Genomic DNA, 20301 nt, shown 5'->3' with positions numbered 1-20301 from the left:
CTTCAACTGATCGCTGCCCGCCCGACTAGCTTCATCATCATCACTACTCTGGACTGTTCTGACTTGTGGACAATGTGTGGACAACTACAAATACCTAGGTGTTTGGTTAGACTGTAAACTCTCGTTCCAGACTCACATTAAGCATCTCCAATCCAAAATTAAATCTAGAATTGGCTTCGTATTTCACAACAAAGCCTCCTTCACTCATGCTGCCAAACATGCCCTCGTAAAACTGACTATCCTACCAATCCTTGACTTCGGCGATGTCATTTACAAAATAGCCTCCAACACTCTACTCATCAAATTGGCTGTAGCCTATCACAGTGCCATCCGTTTTGTCACCAAAGCCCCATATACTACCCACCACTGTGACCTATATGCTCTCGTTGGCTAGCCCTCGCTACATATTCGTCGCCAAACCCACAGGTTCCAGGTCATCTATAAGTCTTTGCTAGGTAAAGCCCCGCCATATCCCAGCTCACTGGTCACCATAACAACTCCCACCCGTAGCACACACTCCAGAAGGTATATTTCACTGGTCATCCCCAAAGCCAACACTTCCTCTGGCCGCCTTTCCTTCCAGCTCTCTGCTGCCAATGACTGGAACGAATTGCAAAAATCACTGAAGCTGGAGATTTATATCTCCCTCTCTAACTTTAAGCATCAGCTGTCAGAGCAGCTTACCGATCACTGTACCTGTACACAGCCCATCTGTAAACAACACACCCAACTACCTCATCCCCATATTGTTATTATTATTATTTTGTTGTTGCTCTTTTTCACCCCAGTATCTCTACTTGCACATCATCATCTGCACATCTATCACTCCAGAGTTAATGCTAAATTGTAATTATTTTGCCTCTATGGCCTATTTATTGCCTTTACCTCCCTAATCTTACTACATTTGCACACACTGTACATAGATTTTCCTATTGTGTTATTGACTGTACGTTTGTTTATTCCATGTGTAACTCTGTGCTGTTGTTTTTGTCGCACTGCTTTGCTTTATCTTGGCCAGGTAACACATCATGTCTGCCTCATTAACACATCCTGTCTGCCTCATTAACACATCCTGTCTGCCTCATTAATACATCATGTCTGCCTCATTAACCTCATCCTGTCTGCCTCATTAACACATCCTGTCTGCCTCATTAATACATCCTGTCTGCCTCATTAATACATCCTGTCTGCCTCATTAATACATCCTGTCTGCCTCATTAATACAGCCTGTCTGCCTCATTAACACATCCTGTCTGCCTCATTAACACATCCTGTCTGCCTCATTAATACATCCTGTCTGCCTCATTAACACATCCTGTCTGCCTCATTAACCTCATCCTGTCTGCCTCATTAACACATCCTGTCTGCCTCATTAATACATCCTGTCTGCCTCATTAATACATCCTGTCTGCCTCATTAATACATCCTGTCTGCCTCATTAATACAGCCTGTCTGCCTCATTAACACATCCTGTCTGCCTCATTAACACATCCTGTCTGCCTCATTAATACATCCTGTCTGCCTCATTAACACATCCTGTCTGCCTCATTAACCTCATCCTGTCTGCCTCATTAACACATCCTGTCTGCCTCATTAATACATCCTGTCTGCCTCATTAATAAATCCTGTCTGCCTCATTAATACATCCTGTCTGCCTCATTAATACATCCTGTCTGTCTCATTAATACATCCTGTCTGCCTCATTCACACATCCTGTCTGCCTCATTAACACATCCTGTCTGCCTCATTAATACATCCTGTCTGCCTCATTAATACATCCTGTCTGCCTCATTAACACATCCTGTCTGCCTCATTCACACATCCTGTCTGCCTCATTAACACATCCTGTCTGCCTCATTAACACATCCTGTCTGCCTCATTAACACATCCTGTCTGCCTCATTAATACATCCGGTCTGCCACATCCTGTCTGCCTCCCTGTCCAGAGGAACCCCTGCACACACACACACACACACACACACACACACACACACACACACACACACACTGCTGTTGCATTGCGAGGCCCCAGCTCCAGACTCCTCCAGCTCCTCTGTAAAGCTCCCGTACCTGCTCTGAATACCAACACATCCTGTAGTCTCTCCAGCTGCTGTCCTTTTCTATACAGAACCTAGAGAGTCACTGAGTTACAGAATTCACAGAGTCCAACTCACCCTGTAGTCTCTTTCTATACAGAACCTAGAGAGTCACTGAGTCACAGAAATCAGAGTCCAACTCACCCTGTAGTCTCTTTCTATACAGAACCTAGAGAGTCACAGAGTCCAACTCACCCTGTAGTCTCTTTCTATACAGAACCTAGAGAGTCACTGAGTCAGAGTCCAACTCACCCTGTAGTCTCTTTCTATACAGAACCTAGAGAGTCGCTGAGTCACAGAGTCCAACTCACCCTGTAGTCTCTTTCTATACAGAACCTAGAGAGTCACTGAGTCACAGAGTCCAACTCACCCTGTAGTCTCTTTCTATACAGAACCTAGAGAGTCACTGAGTCAGAGTCCAACTCACCCTGTAGTCTCTTTCTATACAGAACCTAGAGAGTCACTGAGTCAGAGTCCAACTCACCCTGTAGTCTCTTTCTATACAGAACCTAGAGAGTCACTGAGTCACAGAGTCCAACTCACCCTGTAGTCTCTTTCTATACAGAACCTAGAGAGTCACTGAGTCAGAGTCCAACTCACCCTGTAGTCTCTTTCTATACAGAACCTAGAGAGTCACTGAGTCACAGAGTCCAACTCACCCTGTAGTCTCTTTCTATACAGAACCTAGAGAGTCACTGAGTCAGTCCAACTCACCTTGTAGTCTCTTTCTATACAGAACCTAGAGAGTCACTGAGTCACAGAGTCCAACTCACCCTGTAGTCTCTTTCTATACAGAACCTAGAGAGTCACTGAGTCACAGAGTCCAACGCACCCTGTAGTCTCTTTCTATACAGAACCTAGAGAGTCACTGAGTCACAGAGTCCAACTCACCCTGTAGTCTCTTTCTATACAGAACCTAGAGAGCCACTGAGTCACAGAGTCCAACTCACCCTGTAGTCTCTTTCTATACAGAACCTAGAGAGTCACTGAGTCAGAGTCCAACTCACCTTGTAGTCTCTTTCTATACAGAACCTAGAGAGTCACTGAGTCAGAGTCCAACTCACCCTGTAGTCTCTTTCTATACAGAACCTAGAGAGTCACTGAGTCACAGAGTCCAACTCACCCTGTAGTCTCTTTCTATACAGAACCTAGAGAGTCACTGAGTCACAGAGTCCAACGCACCCTGTAGTCTCTTTCTATACAGAACCTAGAGAGTCACTGAGTCAGAGTCCAACTCACCCTGTAGTCTCTTTCTATACAGAACCTAGAGTCACTGAGTCACAGAGTCCAACTCACCCTGTAGTCTCTTTCTATACAGAACCTAGAGAGTCACTGAGTCAGAGTCCAACTCACCTTGTAGTCTCTTTCTATACAGAACCTAGAGAGTCACTGAGTCAGAGTCCAACTCACCCTGTAGTCTCTTTCTATACAGAACCTAGAGAGTCACTGAGTCACAGAGTCCAACTCACCCTGTAGTCTCTTTCTATACAGAACCTAGAGAGCCACTCATTGTTTTTCCATGCAGTGTTTCTTGTTAGTCAGCCTGTTTAATATACTGTCTGTTTTCTGTGTCTGAACAGGACGTGTTCCTGACATGCTTCTCTCTGGTGAGCCCTGCCTCCTTTGAGAACGTCAGAGCTAAGGTGAGTGTCTCTATCGCCCTGCTAAATAACAGTAATGGTAATATCCCTAATATGGTCAGCTACACATTGTACAGTGTTACATTGTGTTTAGTCATGTTGCTGTTGGGGCTGTTGGCCCAACTCCGCAACCTCCTTTATGTAGGTCGACCTTTTAAGACCTTATAACCCTTTGACCTTCATGATCTTAACAGTGGCACTTCCGGGTACCACTGTTCAAGGTCACATAGAGGTCAAGGGTTAATTTTTATTACATTTTTTAAAATGTAACTAGGCAAGTCAGTTAAGAACAAATTTACAATGATGGTCTAAGGCACTGCATCTCAGTGGTAGAGGCGTCACGACAGACACCCTGGTTCGATTCCAGGCTGTATCACAACCGGCCGTGATTGGGAGTCCCATAGGGCGGCGTACAATTGGCCCAGCGTCGTCTGGGTATGGCCGGTGTAGGCCGTCATTGTAAATAAGAATTTGTTCTTAACTGACTTGACTAGTTAAATAAAGGTTCAAATTAAATGAAAGTGAACCTTTGACCTTTGACCTCTATGTGACCTTGAACAGTGGTACCCGGAAGTGCGTCACCACTGCCCCAACACCCCCATCATCCTGGTGGGCACGAAGCTGGACCTGAGGGACGACAAGGACACTATTGAGAGGCTGAGGGACAAGAAGTTGTCCCCAATCACCTACCCTCAGGGCCTGGCCATGGCACGGGAGATAGGTGGGTGTCTGTGGAGGGTGGTGTTTTAGTTTGAGAACGAGAGCGAGGATGTGGTGTGTCTGAATGTGTGTCTGACAGCGTCTTTGAGCTCCAGTGTTCACCTGTGTGTGAACTCACCTATTTTTGAGTCCCAAGTTTCTGACTGACCAATTGGATGTGTGTGTCTGTCCTCATCCCCTTCTCTGATTGGCTGTCTCCTGTCCCCTACAGGTGCGGTGAAGTACCTGGAGTGCTCAGCCCTGACCCAGAGGGGGCTGAAGACGGTTTTCGACGAGGCCATCCGGGCCGTCCTGTGCCCGCCACCAATCAAAAAGAGGCGCAAGAAGTGCACCCTCTTCTGAGGGGGGGGGCGAGAAGGAGTGCACCCTCTTCTGAGAGGGGGGGCGAGGAGGAGTACACCCTCTTCTGAGAGGGGGGGGGCGAGAAGGAGTGCACCCTCTTCTGAGGGGGGGGGCGAGGAGGAGTACACCCTCTTCTGAGGGGGGGGGGGGGGGCGAGAAGGAGTGCACCCTCTTCTGAGAGGGGGGGCGAGGAGGAGTACACCCTCTTCTGAGGGGGGGGGGGGGGCGAGAAGGAGTGCACCCTCTTCTGAGAGGGGGGGCGAGGAGGAGGGGGTCTGCAAGAAATTAAAACTGAATCTACTGCTAATCTATCGCTGTCAGTGTCTCAAATACTACCCTAGTCCCCCTTTAACACTGGCCAAAAGTAGTGCACTATGTAGGGAATAGGGTTGTTGTTTGTAAAGGAGCAGTAGTGCACTATGTAGGGAATAGGGTTGTTATTTGTAAGGGAGTAGTAGTTGAACTTGAAATGTGTGTCCCAAATTGCACCTGATTCCTTAAATAGTGCACTACTTTTGACCAGGACCCACATAGGGAATAGGGTGCACTACTTTTGACCAGGGCCCACATAGGGAATAGGGTGCCATTTGGGAAACAGACTAAGGCACAATTAATTGAACTCCTCTTTAGGACTTTTTTGTGACCGATGCCTTAAATCAATTGGGTAAATTGAATGGGTCAGTGTCTCAGAGAGAGAGAGGCCATTGAACAGGTCAGTGTCTCAGAGAGAGAGGCCATTCTGGGTAAATGGAACGGGTCAGTGTCTCGGAGAGAGAGGCCATTGAATGGGTCAGTGTCTCAGAGAGAGATGCCATTCTGGGTAAATGGAATGGGTCAGTGTCTCAGAGAGAGAGGCCATTGAATGGGTCAGTGTCTCAGAGAGAGAGGCCATTGAACGGGTCAGTGTCTCAGAGAGAGAGGCCATTGAATGGGTCAGTGTCTCAGAGAGAGAGGCCATTGAATGGGTCAGTGTCTCAGAGAGAGAGGCCATTGAATGGGTCAGTGTCTCAGAGAGAGAGGCCATTGAATGGGTCAGTGTCTCAGAGAGAGAGGCCATTGAACAGGTCAGTGTCTCAGAGAGAGAGGCCATTCTAGAGATGGAGATGGAGGAACAACCATAATGGGTTGTAAATCTGATACTGTCCTGATTAACTCATCTTCTTTCCTTTATAAGACAAAATACAGAACTCACACAGACACACACAGGTGAATTGGTTTATGTCTGTAACCAGTACAGTACTATAAGACCAGGTGATTGGTTTATGTCTGTAACCATTGGTTTATGTCTATAACCAGTACAGTACTGTAGTACCAGGTGATTGGTTTATGTCTGTAACCAGTACAGTACTGTAGGACCAGGTGATTGGTTTATGTCTGTAACCATTGGTTTATGTCTATAACCAGTACAGTACTGTAGTACCAGGTGATTGGTTTATGTCTATAACCAGTACAGTACTGTAGGACCAGGTGATTGGTTTATGTCTGTAACCAGTACAGTACTGTAGTACCAGGTGATTGGTTTATGTCTATAACCAGTACAGTACTGTAGTACCAGGTGATTGGTTTATGTCTGTAACCAGTACAGTACTGTAGTACCAGGTGATTGGTTTATGTCTATAACCAGTACAGTACTGTAGTACCAGGTGATTGGTTTATGTCTGTAACCAATACAGTACTGTAGTACCAGGTGATTGGTTTATGTCTATAACCAGTACAGTACTGTAGTACCAGGTGATTGGTTTATGTCTGTAACCAGTACAGTACTGTAGGACCAGGTGATTGGTTTATGTCTGTAACCATTGGTTTATGTCTATAACCAGTACAGTACTGTAGTACCAGGTGATTGGTTTATGTCTATAACCAGTACAGTACTGTAGGACCAGGTGATTGGTTTATGCCTGTAACCAGTACAGTACTGTAGGACCAGGTGATTGGTTTATGTCTGTAACCATTGGTTTAATGTCTATAACCAGTACAGTACTGTAGTACCAGGTGATTGGTTTATGTCTATAACCAGTACAGTACTGTAGTACCAGGTGATTGGTTTATGTCTATAACCAGTACAGTACTGTAGTACCAGGTGATTGGTTTATGTCTGTAACCAGTACAGTACTGTAGTACCAGGTGATTGGTTTATGTCTATAACCAGTACAGTACTGTAGGACCAGGTGATTGGTTTATGTCTATAACCAGTACAGTACTGTAGTACCAGGTGATTGGTTTATGTCTATAACCAGTACAGTACTGTAGGACCAGGTGATTGGTTTATGTCTGTAACCAGTACAGTACTGTAGGACCAGGTGATTGGTGTATGTCTATAACCAGTACAGTACTGTAGTACCAGGTGATTGGTTTATGTCTGTAACCAGTACAGCACTGTAGTACCAGGTGATTGGTTTATGTCTGTAACCAGTACAGTACTGTAGAACCAGGTGATTGGTTTATGTCTGTAACCAGTACAGTACTGTAGTACCAGGTGATTGGTTTATGTCTATAACCAGTACAGTACTATAAGACCAGGTGATTGGTTTATGTCTGTAACCAGTACAGTACTGTAGTACCAGGTGATTGGTTTATGTCTGTAACCAGTACAGTACTGTAGTACCAGGTGATTGGTTTATGTCTATAACCAGTACAGTACTGTAGGACCAGGTGATTGGTTTATGTCTGTAACCAGTACAGTACTGTAGTACCAGGTGATTGGTTTATGTCTATAACCAGTACAGTACTGTAGTACCAGGTGATTGGTTTATGTCTGTAACCAGTACAGTACTGTAGTACCAGGTGATTGGTTTATGTCTGTAACCAGTACAGTACTATAAGACCAGGTGATTGGTTTATGTCTATAACCAGTACAGTACTGTAGTACCAGGTGATTGGTTTATGTCTATAACCAGTACAGTACTATAAGACCAGCTGATTGGTTTATGTCTATAACCAGTACAGTACTGTAGTACCAGGTGATTGGTTTATGTCTGTAACCAGTACAGTACTGTAGTACCAGGTGATTGGTTTATGTCTGTAACCCTGCAGTACTGTAGTACCAGGTGATTGGTTTATGTCTGTAACCATTGGTTTATGTCTGTAACCAGTACAGTACTATAGTACCAGGTGATTGGTTTATGTATATAACCAGTACAGTACTGTAGTACCAGGTGATTGGTTTATGTCTATAACCAGTACAGTACTGTAGTACCAGGTGATTGGTTTATGTCTATAACCAGTACAGTACTGTAGTACCAGGTGATTGGTTTATGTCTGTAACCAGTACAGTACTGTAGTACCAGGTGATTGGTTTATGTCTATAACCAGTACAGTACTGTAGTACCAGGTGATTGGTTTATGTCTGTAACCCTGCAGTACTGTAGTACCAGGTGATTGGTTTATGTCTATAACCAGTACAGTACTGTAGTACCAGGTGATTGGTTTATGTCTATAACCAGTACAGTACTGTAGTACCAGGTGATTGGTTTATGTCTGTAACCAGTACAGTACTGTAGTACCAGGTGATTGGTTTATGTCTGTAACCCTGCAGTACTGTAGTACCAGGTGATTGGTTTATGTCTGTAACCAGTACAGTACTGTAGTACCAGGTGATTGGTTTATGTCTGTAACCAGTACAGTACTGTAGTACCAGGTGATTGGTTTATGTCTGTAACCAGTACAGTACTGTAGTACCAGGTGATTGGTTTATGTCTATAACCAGTACAGTACTATAAGACCAGGTGATTGGTTTATGTCTATAACCAGTACAGTACTGTAGGACCAGGTGATTGGTTTATGTCTATAACCAGTACAGTACTGTAGTACCAGGTGATTGGTTTATGTCTATAACCAGTACAGTACTATAGTACCAGGTGATTGGTTTATGTCTGTAACCAGTACAGTACTGTAGTACCAGGTGATTGGTTTATGTCTGTAACCAGTACAGTACTGTAGTACCAGGTGATTGGTTTATGTCTATAACCAGTACAGTACTATAAGACCAGGTGATTGGTTTATGTCTGTAACCAGTACAGTACTATAAGACCAGGTGATTGGTTTATGTCTATAACCAGTACAGTACTATAAGACCAGGTGATTGGTTTATGTCTGTAACCAGTACAGTACTGTAGGACCAGGTGATTGGTTTATGTCTGTAACCAGTACAGTACTGTAGGACCAGGTGATTGGTTTATGTCTATAACCAGTACAGTACTGTAGGACCAGGTGATTGGTTTATGTCTGTAACCAGTACAGTACTGTAATACCAGGTGATTGGTTTATGTCTATAACCAGTACAGTACTGTAGTACCAGGTGATTGGTTTATGTCTATAACCAGTACAGTACTGTAGTACCAGGTGATTGGTTTATGTCTATAACCAGTACAGTACTGTAGTACCAGGTGATTGGTTTATGTCTATAACCAGTACAGTACTGTAGTACCAGGTGATTGGTTTATGTCTATAACCAGTACAGTACTGTAGGACCAGGTGATTGGTTTATGTCTATAACCAGTACAGTACTGTAGTACCAGCTGATTGGTTTATGTCTGTAACCAGTACAGTACTGTAGTACCAGGTGATTGGTTTATGTCTATAACCAGTACAGTACTGTAGTACCAGGTGATTGGTTTATGTCTGTAACCAGTACAGTACTGTAGTACCAGGTGATTGGTTTATGTCTATAACCAGTACAGTACTGTAGTACCAGGTGATTGGTTTATGTCTGTAACCAGTACAGTACTGTAGTACCAGGTGATTGGTTTATGTCTGTAACCAGTACAGTACTATAAGACCAGGTGATTGGTTTATGTCTATAACCAGTACAGTACTATAAGACCAGGTGATTGGTTTATGTCTGTAACCAGTACAGTACTGTAGGACCAGGTGATTGGTTTATGTCTATAACCAGTACAGTACTGTAGTACCAGGTGATTGGTTTATGTCTGTAACCCTGCAGTACTGTAGTACCAGGTGATTGGTTTATGTCTATAACCAGTACAGTACTGTAGTACCAGGTGATTGGTTTATGTCTATAACCAGTACAGTACTGTAGGACCAGGTGATTGGTTTATGTCTGTAACCAGTACAGTACTATAGGACCAGGTGATTGGTTTATGTCTGTAACCAGTACAGTACTATAGGACCAGGTGATTGGTTTATGTCTATAACCATTGGTTTATGTCTATAACCAGTACAGTACTATAGTACCAGGTGATTGGTTTATGTCTGTAACCAGTACAGTACTGTAGTACCAGGTGATTGGTTTATGTCTGTAACCAGTACAGTACTGTAGTACCAGGTGATTGGTTTATGTCTATAACCAGTACAGTACTGTAGTACCAGGTGATTGGTTTATGTCTATAACCAGTACAGTACTGTAGTACCAGGTGATTGGTTTATGTATATAACCAGTACAGTACTGTAGGACCAGGTGATTGGTTTATGTCTGTAACCAGTACAGTACTGTAGTACCAGGTGATTGGTTTATGTCTATAACCAGTACAGTACTGTAGTACCAGGTGATTGGTTTATGTCTGTAACCAGTACAGTACTGTAGTACCAGGTGATTGGTTTATGTCTATAACCAGTACAGTACTGTAGGACCAGGTGATTGGTTTATGTCTGTAACCAGTACAGTACTGTAGTACCAGGTGATTGGTTTATGTCTGTAACCAGTACAGTACTGTAGTACCAGGTGATTGGTTTATGTCTGTAACCAGTACAGTACTGTAGTACCAGGTGATTGGTTTATGTCTGTAACCAGTACAGTACTGTAGTACCAGGTGATTGGTTTATGTCTATAACCAGTACAGTACTGTAGTACCAGGTGATTGGTTTATGTCTGTAAGCAGTACAGTACTGTAGTACCAGGTGATTGGTTTATGTCTGTAACCAGTACAGTACTGTAGTACCAGGTGATTGGTTTATGTCTATAACCAGTACAGTACTATAAGACCAGGTGATTGGTTTATGTCTATAACCAGTACAGTACTGTAGTACCAGGTGATTGGTTTATGTCTGTAACCAGTACAGTACTGTAGTACCAGGTGATTGGTTTATGTCTGTAACCAGTACAGTACTGTAGTACCAGGTGATTGGTTTATGTCTGTAACCAGTACAGTACTGTAGTACCAGGTGATTGGTTTATGTCTGTAACCAGTACAGTACTGTAGTACCAGGTGATTGGTTTATGTCTGTAACCAGTACAGTACTGTAGTACCAGGTGATTGGTTTATGTCTATAACCAGTACAGTACTGTAGTACCAGGTGATTGGTTTATGTCTGTAACCAGTACAGTACTGTAGTACCAGGTGATTGGTTTATGTCTATAACCAGTACAGTACTGTAGTACCAGGTGATTGGTTTATGTCTGTAACCAGTACAGTACTGTAGTACCAGGTGATTGGTTTATGTCTATAACCAGTACAGTACTGTAGGACCAGGTGATTGGTTTATGTCTATAACCAGTACAGTACTGTAGGACCAGGTGATTGGTTTATGTCTATAACCAGTACAGTACTGTAGTACCAGGTGATTGGTTTATGTCTATAACCAGTACAGTACTGTAGTACCAGGTGATTGGTTTATGTCTATAACCAGTACAGTACTGTAGTACCAGGTGATTGGTTTATGTCTGTAACCAGTACAGTACTGTAGTACCAGGTGATTGGTTTATGTCTATAACCAGTACAGTACTGTAGTACCAGGTGATTGGTTTATGTCTGTAACCAGTACAGTACTGTAGTACCAGGTGATTGGTGTATGTCTGTAACCAGTACAGTACTGTAGTACCAGGTGATTGGTTTATGTCTGTAACCAGTACAGTACTATAAGACCAGGTGATTGGTTTATGTCTATAACCAGTACAGTACTGTAGTACCAGGTGATTGGTTTATGTCTGTAACCAGTACAGTACTGTAGTACCAGGTGATTGGTGTATGTCTGTAACCAGTACAGTACTGTAGTACCAGGTGACTGGTTTATGTCTATAACCAGTACAGTACTGTAGGACCAGGTGATTGGTTTATGTCTATAACCATTGGTTTATGTATATAACCAGTACAGTACTGTAGTACCAGGTGATTGGTTTATGTCTGTAACCAGTACAGTACTGTAGGACCAGGTGATTGGTTTATGTCTGTAACCAGTACAGTACTGTATTACCAGGTGATTGGTTTATGTCTATAACCAGTACAGTACTGTAGGACCAGGTGATTGGTTTATGTCTATAACCAGTACAGTACTGTAGGACCAGGTGATTGGTTTATGTCTATAACCAGTACAGTACTGTAGGACCAGGTGATTGGTTTATGTCTATAACCAGTACAGTACTGTAGTACCAGGTGATTGGTTTATGTCTATAACCAGTACAGTACTGTAGTACCAGGTGATTGGTTTATGTCTATAACCAGTACAGTACTGTAGTACCAGGTGATTGGTTTATGTCTGTAACCAGTACAGTACTGTAGTACCAGGTGATTGGTTTATGTCTATAACCAGTACAGTACTGTAGTACCAGGTGATTGGTTTATGTCTGTAACCAGTACAGTACTGTAGTACCAGGTGATTGGTGTATGTCTGTAACCAGTACAGTACTGTAGTACCAGGTGATTGGTTTATGTCTGTAACCAGTACAGTACTATAAGACCAGGTGATTGGTTTATGTCTATAACCAGTACAGTACTGTAGTACCAGGTGATTGGTTTATGTCTGTAACCAGTACAGTACTGTAGTACCAGGTGATTGGTGTATGTCTGTAACCAGTACAGTACTGTAGTACCAGGTGACTGGTTTATGTCTATAACCAGTACAGTACTGTAGGACCAGGTGATTGGTTTATGTCTATAACCATTGGTTTATGTATATAACCAGTACAGTACTGTAGTACCAGGTGATTGGTTTATGTCTGTAACCAGTACAGTACTGTAGGACCAGGTGATTGGTTTATGTCTGTAACCAGTACAGTACTGTATTACCAGGTGATTGGTTTATGTCTATAACCAGTACAGTACTGTAGGACCAGGTGATTGGTTTATGTCTATAACCAGTACAGTACTGTAGGACCAGGTGATTGGTTTATGTCTATAACCAGTACAGTACTGTAGGACCAGGTGATTGGTTTATGTCTATAACCAGTACAGTACTGTAGTACCAGGTGATTTTACTGGCCGGTTCAGGTCACATGGTCAGGAACAACTCTTACCCATAACAACTGGCCTCTGTGGCCAATGTGACAGAAAATGAATCCTCAAGAAATGGGCCCAAAACATCTGTGATTTGTTTCCTTAAAACGTGTTATTTTTTATTGATTTGTGTTTATTTTATGTTTGAGTTTGTTCACGTCCTGCCAGTGCAAACCAAAACGTAGTCATTGATAAAAGCTCTCCGACGTCTTGAAATCAAATCAAACTTGATTTGTCACTTGAGTCGAATACAACAGTGTAGACCTTACCGTGAAACGCTTACCTACAAGCCCCCCTTTAACCAACAGTGTAGACCTTACCGTGAAACGCTTACCTACAAGCCCCCCTTTAACCAACAGTGTAGACCTTACCGTGAAACGCTTACCTACAAGCCCCCCTTTAACCAACAGTGTAAACCTTACCGTGAAACGCTTACCTACAAGCCCCCCTTTAACCAACAGTGTAGACCTTACCGTGAAACGCGTACCTACAAGCCCCCCTTTAACCAACAGTGTAGACCTTACCGTGAAACGCTTACCTACAAGCCCCCCTTTAACCAACAGTGTAGACCTTACCGTGAAACGCTTACCTACAAGCCCCCCTTTAACCAACAGTGTAAACCTTACCGTGAAACGCTTACCTACAAGCCCCCCTTTAACCAACAGTGTAGACCTTACCGTGAAACGCGTACCTACAAGCCCCCCTTTAACCAACAGTGCAGCTCTCAACGTTAATGTCTACGGACAGGAACTCTCCTACAGTAGGGACCAAGGTCCGTATTCACAAAGCCTCTCGGAGTTGGTGTGCTGATCTACGATCAGTTCTTCCCTTTGACCCGTATAATCTTAATCATTATAATGTGTAAATCAGTGCTCTTTATCTCTGAGACTCTTGAGACATACAGGCCCAGGACGTATCGTACAGCCGGGATGCCAGTTCGTACAGAACAACGAGACCTTGTTATGTTCTTCCTTTCTTTGTTCCCTGCCTGCTCGGCAGTTATTCAGGGTCAGTTAAACCGCTCCGTTTGAAACCCACTAAAGGGGAAAAGGTTGTCAATGTGCCATAGTGAAGACTGTTTTGTGGAACTAGCGTGCCAAATCGTGATGAGCTCTCTCTCTCTCTCTCTCTCTCTCGCTAGAGAAGTACGGGTGTGTCTCCAATGGCGACCCTATTACCTATATATGTCTCTATGTGTCCTGGTCCAAAGTTGTGCACTATATAGGATATAGGTGGCCATTTGGGATACATCCTATCTCCTTTAAAGGCTCCCAAGAGGACATGCGGTCTTAATATGTTTCTAGGCTGTATATTTTACTCTCTGTGTGTGTGTGTGTGTGTGTGTGTGTGTGTGTGTGTGTGTGTGTGTGTGTGTGTGTGTGTGTGTGTATTTGTGTGTGTGTGAGAGAGAGAGAGAGTGTATATTTGTTAATTATCCCCCATCATGCTTCTGCGATTGTCTGAACTCTGATTAAGAAACAACTCTAAACAAACAAAGATCAAGCATTTAAACACAAACAAGGAACTGTCTGTTTTTAATATCTGCTATAATGTTTGCCAAAATAAACATCTTCATTAAACATGTGTATAAAGTGATTTTAATAATCTATTAATAAATAAACATTTGAAAGTATCAAACGCTCTGTTTTTCTTTGTTGTGCTTGTGACACGCACGCACGCACGCACGCACGCACGCACGCACACACACACACACACACACACACACACACACACACAGAGAGAGAGTAAAAGACACAGCCTAGAAACATATTAATGATGATGATGTGTTAATGTAATCATCTGGTGTTGCAGTATGGATTCTGGTTTTCACTCAACTGTACTGTAGTGCATTGTAGCATCCTATATATATATATATATATATATATATATATATATATATATATATATATATATTAGATTACAGTAACCTCCCCCTGCTGGTAAATTATGGTAGTAAAAATATATGTGAACTATTAAACATTTACCAAATAAATATCTAATGTACATATTTTCTTTTACATATGACCCAGTGATGCCTTTCTATGCTATTTGGTTTATAATAACAGTGTCCTGCTAAGACACAGCTTTATGTTCAAACACTAGTTTTTGGATACTGTGTGGACTCAAGTGAGTAGACTGAACTACAGCTTTATGGACACGTGTGTTTTGTATCAGCTCACTATATACAGTAATGTGTTATTATTTTATTTAACCACGGACATTTTTTTAAACCAAAATATCACTTAAATATAAACAAACATGAATCATTGTTAATTAATAGACGTTTTTCATAAGTCATAAACATCTATATTGTTTAAACACTTTTCACTATGACATCGGGGACTGTTATTTTGAAATGCTACAATTTCGTGACCCGGAAGTGACTTGAGCAACTTTTTTCAAACTATTTTCGCGGCGCACCGTTTTGTATAATCGGGAGAACGTTAGATGATCTATGTTTAGCCTAAGGAAGGCGAAGGTAAATGTTTATTATTTTAGAAATATTACCGTTGTATAATAAATAACGTTAAACGAAACCGATTTTATTTTGAAAGGAAATAATGTCACTAAATGGAAGTAGAAATGAAAGAGGACATGGAAAGAAAGGGACCGCAAAAAGGAGACAATATTCCAGGGAGGCACTAGAGACAGCTGTAGAGAAAGTAAAAGCTGGAATGAGCCTTAGAGAAGCTTCCCGTGAGTCAGGGATTCCTCACACCACTCTCCAAGATCACAAAAAGAACAAATATGCCTTTGCCCCTCACCCCAACCTGGCAATAACCACAGAGGAAGAGCACTCCTTAATATCGTATGTCCTCTGGATGGCCGACCATGCGTTCCCTATCAGCAGGACTGTGGTGAAGGCTCTGGCTGTGACCATTATCAAGGAGAGTGGTCGTAGCACCGTCGTCAATCTGGAAAGGGGACTGAGTGACAACTGGTGGTCTAGATTCAGGGCTCGCCACCCTGAGCTGAGCGCCAGGGTGCCCGACCCGCTCCACCGGGCCAGGGTACAGGGAGCTACTCCTGCCGCCATCAAGGGCTTCTTTGATGTCTACGAGCCTATCTTCGTCAGCCACGGCTTAGAACACAAGCCGCACCTCATCTTCAACTGCGACGAGATGGGGTTTTCGGACGAGCTCAAGTCCGGGGAGAAGGTTCTCTGTGGAAAAGGCAGGAAACACATCTATCAACAGCAGCAGCAGCACACCACTAGGGAACATATTACCGTGCGCTGCTGTGTGAGTGCAGCTGGTGAGAGTATCCCGCCCTTTATAATCTTCCACAAACGCCTCCCCAGTACGGCCTATGCCCTCGAGGGTCCACCGAAGGCCCTGTATGGTGCGTCCCCTAAAGGCTACGTGGACGCCGAACTTTTCCTGAAGTGGCTGCTCTTCTTCGTGAAGCACGCCCCAAAGGAGAGGCCCCTGGTGCTCGTAGTGGACCACCATAAAACTCATCTGTCCAGGGAGGTGGTCAAGTTCTGCCGGGAAAATCAGGTGGAGGTGGTCTGTCTGCCGGCGAATACCCACGTGTTGCGGCCATTGGAAATCAGCGTCTTTGGCCCGCTGAAGACTGTGTTCGGCAGGAATGCTGCACGTCTAGGTCTGGTGCGGGGCGATCTTGTCATCGGCAAGAAGCACTTCTCCGCCATGCTGCGAGAGGCCTATCCCCAGGCGGTCACTAAGAAAAACATTATGGCTGGGTTCAAGAAGGCAGGGATTTTCCCCCTCAACAGAGAGGCCTTTGACTCCTGCCAGCTGGTGAAGCTGGAGCCGACCACCCCGGACCCCAACGCAGCAACCTCAGAAGCCACTGCAGGAACCCCCGACTCCAAAGCAGCAGAGACCCCCGCAACCCCAGCAACGACCACATTTCTTGTCCCGGGTGGCTGCTGTTCGACCTGCGGGCAGCGTGCCCCACCCACAAACCCTTTGGTGGCCGCAGGACTCGTCTCTCCAGACCCGGCCAATGTCCTGGTGCCCCCAGTCTTCCAAACATCTAACCGGCAGAAAGTGAAGCGTCGACTCGTCCTGCCGGAGGAGTACAACAAACTCCTTCATCAACAGGAGGCTGGAGAGAAGGAGAAGCAGGAGAGGAAGAGGAAGAGGGAGGAGCTGCAGAGGATGAGAGAGAAGAGAGAGTCCGGCAGAAACAACAAAGTGAAAAGGAAATGGCAGGCTGAGGTATCAGAGCTTGACGGAGATGTGTCAGAGCACTGTGCACCAGTGTCAGAGGACGATGTCTGTTTGCAGCCCCAATTACCTTGGGTTTTCAGTTTTCCATCTTTTGATAGTTTGCTCTAATTATATGAGAGATGATGGGAGAGAGAGAGGGGGGTAGAGGGAGGGAGAGAGAGGGGGGTAGAGGGGGGTAGAGAGAGAGAGAGGGGGTAGAGGGAGGGAGAGAGAGAGAGAGGCGGTAGAGGGAGGGAGAAAGAGAGGGGGTTAAGGGAGGGAGAGAGAGAGAAAGAGAGGGGGTTAAGGAAGGGAGAGAGAAAGAGAGGGGGTTAAGGGAGGGAGGGAGAGAGAAAGAGAGGGGGTTAAGGGAGGGAGAAAGAGAGGGGGTTAAGGGAGGGAGAAAGAGAGGGTGAGAGATGTTCCTTTGCCAGTGTTATTTATTTTAGCAGTAGGATTTCTGTGTTGTTTTTACCAGCTCCATGCTTCTGTGTTGTTTTTACCAGCTCCGTGCTTCTGTGTTGTTGCATCAGTGATATTCTACTGAACTTTGATTAAGGAAGAACTCGGGAACAAAAACAACAAATGTAACATTTAACAGAAAAAAGGAACGGTCTGTTTTTGATGACCAGGGGTGTATTCATTATGCTGATTCTGTTGCAAAACATTTCTTAAACGGAAGCAGACGGAACAAAACGGGGAGAGACTTACCTGGATTTGTCCAATAGAAACTCCAAACAGTTACAAAACGTTCCGTTGTGCAGCAGAATTGGTGGAATGAATACACCCCTGTTTTAATGTTGCCAAAAGATAGCTCTTCACTGAACTTGTGATTTAAAAAAGGGGTCGTATTAGTGAACACTAATAAGTGCTAACCTTCATATATACACACTGAACAAAAATATAAACTCAACATGTAAAGTGTTGGTCCCATGTTTCATAAGCGGAAATAAAAGATCCCAGAAATGTTCCATACGCACAAAAAACGTATTTCTCTCAATTTTTTGTGCACAAACTTGTTTACATCCCTGTTAGTGAGCATTTCTCCTTTGACAAGATAATCCATCCACAGGACCAGGTGTGGCATATCAAAAAGCTGATTAAACAGCATGCTCATTACACAGGTGCACCTTGTGCTGGGGACAATAAAAGGCCACTCTAAAATGTGCAGATGTCTCAAGTTGAGGGAGCGTGCAATTTGCATGCTGAACGCAGGAATGTCCAGCAGAGTTGTTGCCAGAGAACTTAATGTTAATTTCTTTACCTCCTTCAATGTTGTTTTAGAGGATTTGGCAGTAGGTCCATCAGGCCTCACAACCGCAGACAGCGTTGTATGGCGTCGTGTGAGCGAGCGGGTTTACTGATGTCAACGATGTGAACAGAGTGCCCCATGGTGGCGGTGGGGTTATGGTATAGGCAGGCATAAACTACGGACAACGAAAACACAATTGCATTTTATCGATGGCAATTTCGATGCAGAAAAATACAGTGACGAGATCCTGAGGCCCATTAGACGTATCTGTGATCAACAGATGCATATCTGTATTGCCAGTCATGTGAAATCCATAGATTAGGGCCTAATGAATTCATTTAAATTGACTGATTTCCTTATATGAACTATAACTCAGTAAAATCAGTTAAATTGTTGTATGTTGAGTTTATATATTTTCATTCAGTATAGTACTTATCAGCTCTTGAAAAGCCTTACTATCCGTAGGGTAAAATCTATACACTTTCTGCAGCAGTCTGCACAGATCCATACGCTGTGTGAGCCTCCAGTAGACTAACTATCCCCAGTTATACTGACACACAGGTGCCCCATAATGACATCACAATGCCCCATAATGACATCACAATACCCCATAATGACATCACAACACCCCATAATGACATCACAATACCCCATAATGACATCACAATACCCCATAATGACATCACAATACCCCATAATGACATCACAATACCCCATAATGACATCACAACGCCCCATAATGACATCACAATACCCCATAATGACATCACAATACCCCATAATGACATCACAATACCCCATAATGACATCACAATACCCCATAATGACATCACAACACCCCATAATGACATCACAATACCCCATAATGACAAAGCAAAAACAGGCTTTTAGATATTTTTTGCAAATGTATACAAATACAAAAAATGGAAATATTGCATTTACATAAGAATGTAGACCTTTTACTCAGTACTTTGTTCAAGCACCTTTGGATAACAGCGATAACAACAGTCTTCTTGGGTATGATGCTACAAGTTTGGCACACCTGCATTTGGGGAGTTTCTCCCGTTCTTCTCTGGAGATCCTGTCAAACTCTGTCAGACACCTATTTTCAGGTCACTCCAGTGATATTCGATTGGGTTCAAGTCCGGGCCACTCAAGAACATTCAGAGACTTGTTCCGAAGCCACTCCTGTGTTGTCTTGGCTGTGTGCTTAGGGTTGTTGTCCTGTTGGAAGGTGAACCTTTGCCCCAGTCTGAGGTCCTGAGCTCTATGGAGCAGGTTTTTATCAAGGATCTCTCTGTACTGTGGGCCGTTCATTTTTGCCTCGATCCTGACTAGTCTCCCAGTCCCTTCCGCTGAAAAACATCCCCACAGCATGGTGCTGCTACCACCATGCTTCACCGTAGGGATGGTGGCAGGTTTCCTCCAGACGTGACACTTGGCATTCGGTTTCATCAGACCAGAGAATCTTGTTTCTCACGGTCTGAGAGTTCTCTAGGTGCTTTATGACAAACTCCAAGCGGACTGTCATGAGCCTTTTAATGAGGAGTGGCTTCTGTCTGGCCACTCTACCAAAATGGCCTGATTGGTGGAGTGTTGCAGAGATGGTTATCTTTCTAGAAGGCTCTCCCATCTCCACAGAGGAACTCTGGAGCTCTGTCAAAGTGATCATTGGGTTCTTGGTCATCTCCCTGATCAAGGCCCTTCTCCCCTGATTGCTCAGTTTGGCCGGGCAGCCAGCTCTAGGAAGAGTCTAGGTGGTTCCAAAGTTCTTCAATTTAATAATGATAGAGGCCACTGTGTCCCTGGGGACCTTCAATGATAAATAAATGTTTTGGTACCCTTCCCCAAACCTGTGCCTCGAAACAATTCCTTCAAACTCATGGCTTGGTTTTTGCTCTGACAT

At 43.8% G+C, this 20301-nt stretch overlaps 2 protein-coding genes across 2 annotated transcripts in view; both read left to right on the top strand.

Moving 5' to 3' along the window:
- LOC110485313 (ras-related C3 botulinum toxin substrate 3) overlaps positions 1-4825 on the top strand; it is a 14996-nt gene extending 10171 nt beyond the window's left edge. The window contains exons 4-6 of the mRNA XM_036939425.1: positions 3676-3738; positions 4297-4456; positions 4667-4825. Coding sequence (XP_036795320.1) covers positions 3676-3738; positions 4297-4456; positions 4667-4797 — 354 coding nt within the window. The 3' untranslated portion in view covers positions 4798-4825. The remainder of the gene's footprint in view (positions 1-3675; positions 3739-4296; positions 4457-4666) is intronic.
- A 10521-nt stretch (positions 4826-15346) lies between these two features.
- LOC110487083 lies at positions 15347-17300 on the top strand. Its single transcript, XM_021559005.2, has 2 exons — positions 15347-15444; positions 15521-17300. The coding sequence occupies exons 1-2, from the start codon at positions 15421-15423 to the stop codon at positions 17270-17272; spliced, it is 1776 nt and encodes a 591-aa protein (XP_021414680.2). The 5' UTR covers positions 15347-15420; the 3' UTR covers positions 17273-17300.
- The last annotated feature ends 3001 nt before the right edge of the window (positions 17301-20301 follow it).

The sequence above is a fragment of the Oncorhynchus mykiss genome, chromosome 12, assembly GCF_013265735.2.
Source record: "Oncorhynchus mykiss isolate Arlee chromosome 12, USDA_OmykA_1.1, whole genome shotgun sequence".
In the NCBI taxonomy this organism is placed as follows: Eukaryota; Metazoa; Chordata; class Actinopteri; order Salmoniformes; family Salmonidae; genus Oncorhynchus; species Oncorhynchus mykiss.
This window is presented reverse-complemented; position numbering and strand designations above follow the sequence as displayed.